Source organism: Phaseolus vulgaris, chromosome 10 (assembly GCF_051622355.1).
Source record: "Phaseolus vulgaris cultivar YP4 chromosome 10, ASM5162235v1, whole genome shotgun sequence".
In the NCBI taxonomy this organism is placed as follows: Eukaryota; Viridiplantae; Streptophyta; class Magnoliopsida; order Fabales; family Fabaceae; genus Phaseolus; species Phaseolus vulgaris.
Genome location: NC_143507.1, coordinates 3874323 through 3879011, shown reverse-complemented (window position 1 = coordinate 3879011; position 4689 = coordinate 3874323). Strand labels below are relative to the sequence as shown.

The 4689-nt window shown below is 32.5% G+C and overlaps 1 protein-coding gene across 1 annotated transcript; it reads right to left on the bottom strand.

Moving 5' to 3' along the window:
* Positions 1-2319: 2319 nt before the first annotated feature.
* On the bottom strand, positions 2320-4437 carry LOC137818312 (cytochrome P450 81E8). Its single transcript, XM_068621648.2, has 3 exons — positions 3682-4437; positions 3217-3586; positions 2320-3110 (listed from the first exon to the last, which is right to left on the bottom strand). The coding sequence occupies exons 1-3, from the start codon at positions 4197-4199 to the stop codon at positions 2493-2495; spliced, it is 1506 nt and encodes a 501-aa protein (XP_068477749.1). The 5' UTR covers positions 4200-4437; the 3' UTR covers positions 2320-2492.
* Positions 4438-4689: the final 252 nt, after the last annotated feature.

The following is a 4689-nucleotide window of genomic DNA, read 5'->3' as shown; positions in this document are numbered from 1 at the left end:
GGAACAATGGGTTTTCAATCAGGTGATATTGAAAATGTTTATATGCGATTGTTTCCTTTTTCATTGGTAGGAAAGGCTAAAGAAGGACTCAAATCTCATCCAAATTAGAGCCTCACTAGCTGGAAGGATGTAGAGGAAAAATTTATGCAAAGATTTTTTCCAATATCTCGCTACATCGAAGCAAAGTCCGAAATATCTATATTCAGAAAAGAAGTAGATGAAGCTTTTAGTGAGACATGGGAGAGATTCAAAATGATGTTGGGAAAATGTCCAAATCATGGGTTTGAAGATATTGCTCAAATGAGCATATTTCTTAATGGTCTCAGATCTGATACTAAGATGTTCCTAGATGTTGCAACCCAAAAGAGCATTGCAATAAAATTGCCTATGAAAGTGGTAGAATAGCAGGAGAAAAGGATGGTAATAATGTAGTGGTTGAAAAAGAAAGGGAAAATGAGACTGAGGGGGAGAGAGAAGAAAAGAAGTGAGGAGGAAAAGATAAAGTGAAAATAAGGAGAGAGGTGTTCTTGAAAAATATTTATCATATCCTCATGCTCCTTCAAAAAAAAAAGAAGGAAAGAATTTGAAGTTGTTTTGCAGAAAATCTAAAACAAAATTCAACATTTGAGAGATTTATGAAGAATAGAAGTTATATTGAAGAGAGAAATATAAAGGTGGAGGCTACATGTTGTGCCATTACTAAAAAGGGTTTGCCTAAAAAATGCAAGGACCTAAGAAGCTTTATTCTTCCTGTGTCTATATGTGCTTTATTTGTGGACAAGGTCTTACTAGATTTGGGGGCAAGCATAAATCTAATTCCTTTGGCAATGTTGGAGAAATTAGGTGATTTGAAGATTAAACCCACCAAGATGACATTACAGTTAGCTAATAGAGTAACCTACTATCCATATGGTTTGGTTGAAAATGTTCTCGTTAAGGTGGACAAGTTTACATTTTCTGTGAATCTCCTAGAATTATAATTGATACTGATAAGGAAAATCTTAAAGTAAGAACTCAAGATGATAAGGTAACTTTTAATCTTTTGTATGATTTGAAAAATTCTAATGCAGAAAAGAAATGTTTAAAAAAAATATTAAAATGATTTTGTTTTAAATATGAAAGAATGAGTTTTTAACTTTGCAGTTTTATTTCGTCCATATTAATTTTCTGTCATGTCAAGATTTTCAATTTTCTTGTTTTTCTCTTTTTTGGCACTTCAAAATTGTCCCCCTAAGCATCCTCTCCAAGTACAGAAACTTGGTTGTCTAAGAATATTTTTCATCCGTATCTGATTTCTTGGATGCATTTGGTATGCAAATTTAGGTGCCTTTGATTCATTTCTTTCTTTTTTTAGTAAAATGAGTTTTATTTTAATGGTTGTGGGGCCACGATTTGGTGAAACAAAGAGTGTCCATTGTTTAATGTTATTAAAAAATTACTCTCACTTAATAACTCAATGTATTATTTATTTTAATCATATTATAAGTAAGGATCTACTATTTCTTTGTTTTATTTACTTTCTTTTGTTTGTGTATCAATTGGTGGGGACCATAGTTTTGAGACATGAAGTTAGAATTAACGTTGTGTTTGTTTTGTTTTCACTGATTTAGTGTGGACGAAGATGGATTTGCAAGAGGTGATATTTTTTTTATCTTCAGATATGTGGTGAAGAAAAGCAAGAGTTTATGAAAAAAAGAGATGTGATGGTTTCTGTGTAATGTGAAGAAAGACAAGAAAAGTCATGTCTTCCATGATGAAAAAGTCTAAATGTCCTTGAATATTTGCATGTAATTTGATTTAGAAGGAGTGGAGGAAGAAGATAATTGATTATAAGAATATCATAATTGATTATACTCATAAATTAGTTTTATCAAATAAATAAATATATATAGAGAGAGGCAAGAGAACACTAAAAAAATAATTAAATAAAAATAAGTGACTAATTTAGAATCTAAAATAATTAGAGTTAAAATCTTGGTAAGCAATGTTATATACTAATTTAGAAACTAGTTTATAATTTTTAATTAATAATACAAATTAATTTAGATATTAATATTTTTTTATTTTATAAATTAGTATATAACTTAATTAATATAGTAACTAATTATTTTTAATCTTTAAAATTAGTTTTTATTTAATTATTTTTTTATAGTAAAAATTTATTTGGAGTATTAATATCTTACCCCTAATAATCCATAATTAAATTATATTAAATTAAAATTATGAGACTTATTTTTAATTATCAAAATTTCTATTATAATAAGAAACCTTAAATTATAATCTCATATTTATAAAAGATTACTATTACATTAAATAATATAAAGAAAATAAGAATTTATTGTAAAACTAGAACTTATAAGTTATAACTCATCACATTCAATAGAAATACATACTTATCTTCAACACATAACATACTCATCACATATTGTCTATGCAGACATATTTATTTTCCACACATTACATTATGTTTATTCTTTAAATAACACCATCCTTCAGTACATATCCTTTATTGTTGCTGCTGCTGGTGTTTGACGAAGTTGGCACATAACTTCCAAAGGTTGTGTTCTTGATATAGTAATCCCTTTTCCTTCAGACATATCAACTTTTTCGTCACTAATTCGTTTCCACTCAAAGCATTGAAGCAATAAGGCCACAGATAAACTCACTGTACGTTGAGCTAGGTTTGATCCAGGACAAGCCCTTCTCCCTAACCCAAATGAAAGTAACCTACTCACTTCACTTTCATCCTCAAACCTTTCTGGCTTAAAATGTGTTGGATCACTCCACACTTTTGGATCTGTATGAACAGCCCAAGCATTCACTAACACAATTGTGTCTTTTGGGAGATTATATTTTCCTATGTTGCAGTCTTCTGAAGACAAATGTGGTGACCAAATTGGAGCTGCAGGGTGCAATCGAAGAGTCTCGTAAACAATGCATTGAATGTAAGGGAGTTTTGACATGTCAGATTCCTCTACAAGACGATCTGCTCCAACTTCAGCGTCTATATCATTTTTTGCCTTCTTTACAACTTCTGGATGGTTTAATAAATTAGCCATTGCCCATTCTAAAGTTAAAGCTGATGTATCTGTTCCAGCAAGTAGCAAGCTCTGTAAAATCCAAAAAAAAAGAAAGTATCAATATACCACATAAGGAAACAGATCCTTCTTTTTAGGTTCTTTTGTTTTTACTCTAAACAAAGAAATAACTAATTACCAGAGAAAGTCCTTTGATGATTTGATCGGTGTATTGTTCAGGTTGTGATCGTTGTAGAGCAAGAAGATGAGCTATCATAGTATTGCCACTGTAATTTCCAGTACTACGATGTTCGTCAATGAGTTCTTGTAAGAATGCATCGGTTCTCTTACCAATCCCCTTTAACCTTTTCTCTAAATTATCAAAATCAAACAACCTCACAAAAGGCAAGAAGTCTCCGCGGTTATTTACTCCGGCTAATGTCACTAACTCTTTAAGGATATCTTGGAACTGCTTTGCTTTCTGCACATCATTCACGTCACAATCGTCGCCGAATAATCTCTTTCCCGCCACTATTCTCGTCATGGTGTTAAACGCCGTTTCCATGAACCTTAATATAAAAATGTTATTTAGACATAATGCTAATATAAGAGTAATGTATAATTTAATAAAACATAGTGTAAGGATGTTTGATAAAGAACTGACATGGATTTAAGATCCACTTTGGTGAAGTCGTTGTGTGAAAGGTGAGCGAGCTTTTGCACGAGCCTCATGATCTCGCCCCTACGAACATGGTAGAAGGAGTTTAAACGGTTGGTTGAGACAACTTCCAGCGCTAAGATGCGGCGAAGATGGCGCCAATGGTCGCCGTAGGAGGAGTGAAGGATGGTGCTGTTGTCGTAGCTGATGTACTTGCCAAAGAGAAAGTGAGGTCGGTTGGCCAAGACGATGTCGTTTTTGGTACAGCATTCTTGCACCGCAGACTGTGAACAAACGACCACCACGAGACGGGAACCGAACCAGAGAGAGAAGACTTGGCCGTATTTTTGCGACAATTGAGTGAAAGTGCGGTGGAAAGGCTGTTTGAGTTGCAAGAGATTTCCGACTATAGGGTAAGAGAATGGCCCTGGTGGAAGGTTTCTGAATGTTCTTGTTTTGAAGAAGAGCTTAAGAGAGAACAGAAACAGAAGAATTAGCAAAGCCAAATACAAAAGAGCCATCATACTTGAAGCTTTGCTTCTGCTATTCTGCTATTGATTTTTATGTTTTTGATTTCCAAGCATGTGGGAGTTTATATAAGCATAAAAATGGTAAGCTCAAAAAAAAAGGCCAAGAAAAATAGCTGGGGAACGAAAAACATTTGGGTTTGGTTTTTAGGTAAATGCGATTTGAATACGTAGCAGTAGCGTGAGTTGGCTTCTAGTGGTGGTGGTGCATGCGTGAGTAGGGTCCGTCGGCACTGAGATTTCTTGATACCTAACAAGAAAATTAGTATTGTTGTAATTTTTTCAATATAGTTTATTATATTTTTAAAATCATCCACAAGTTTTTTCACAAACTGCATTATTTAAAAATTATTTTAAATAAAAATTATAGTAAGCAAAATACAAATAGAATTGTAACAATTTTAATTTTGAAAAAAATCTTTTAATAGTTCCAACTATAATAAGAATAGCTAATATTTATTCTACACCATACGCGTAGGAGATAATT

Bases quoted from the DNA above. Each gene is read 5' to 3' on its own strand.
- LOC137818312 (XM_068621648.2), bottom strand. From the start codon at position 4,199: ATGATGGCTCTTTTGTATTTGGCTTTGCTAATTCTTCTGTTTCTGTTC. The intron at 3,587-3,681 runs GTCAGTTCTTTA...TTTTATATTAAG, and splicing joins AAAGTGGATCTTAAATCCAT to GTTCATGGAAACGGCGTTTA. The intron at 3,111-3,216 runs GTAATTAGTTAT...TGGATTTTACAG, and splicing joins TCATCAAAGGACTTTCTCTG to AGCTTGCTACTTGCTGGAAC.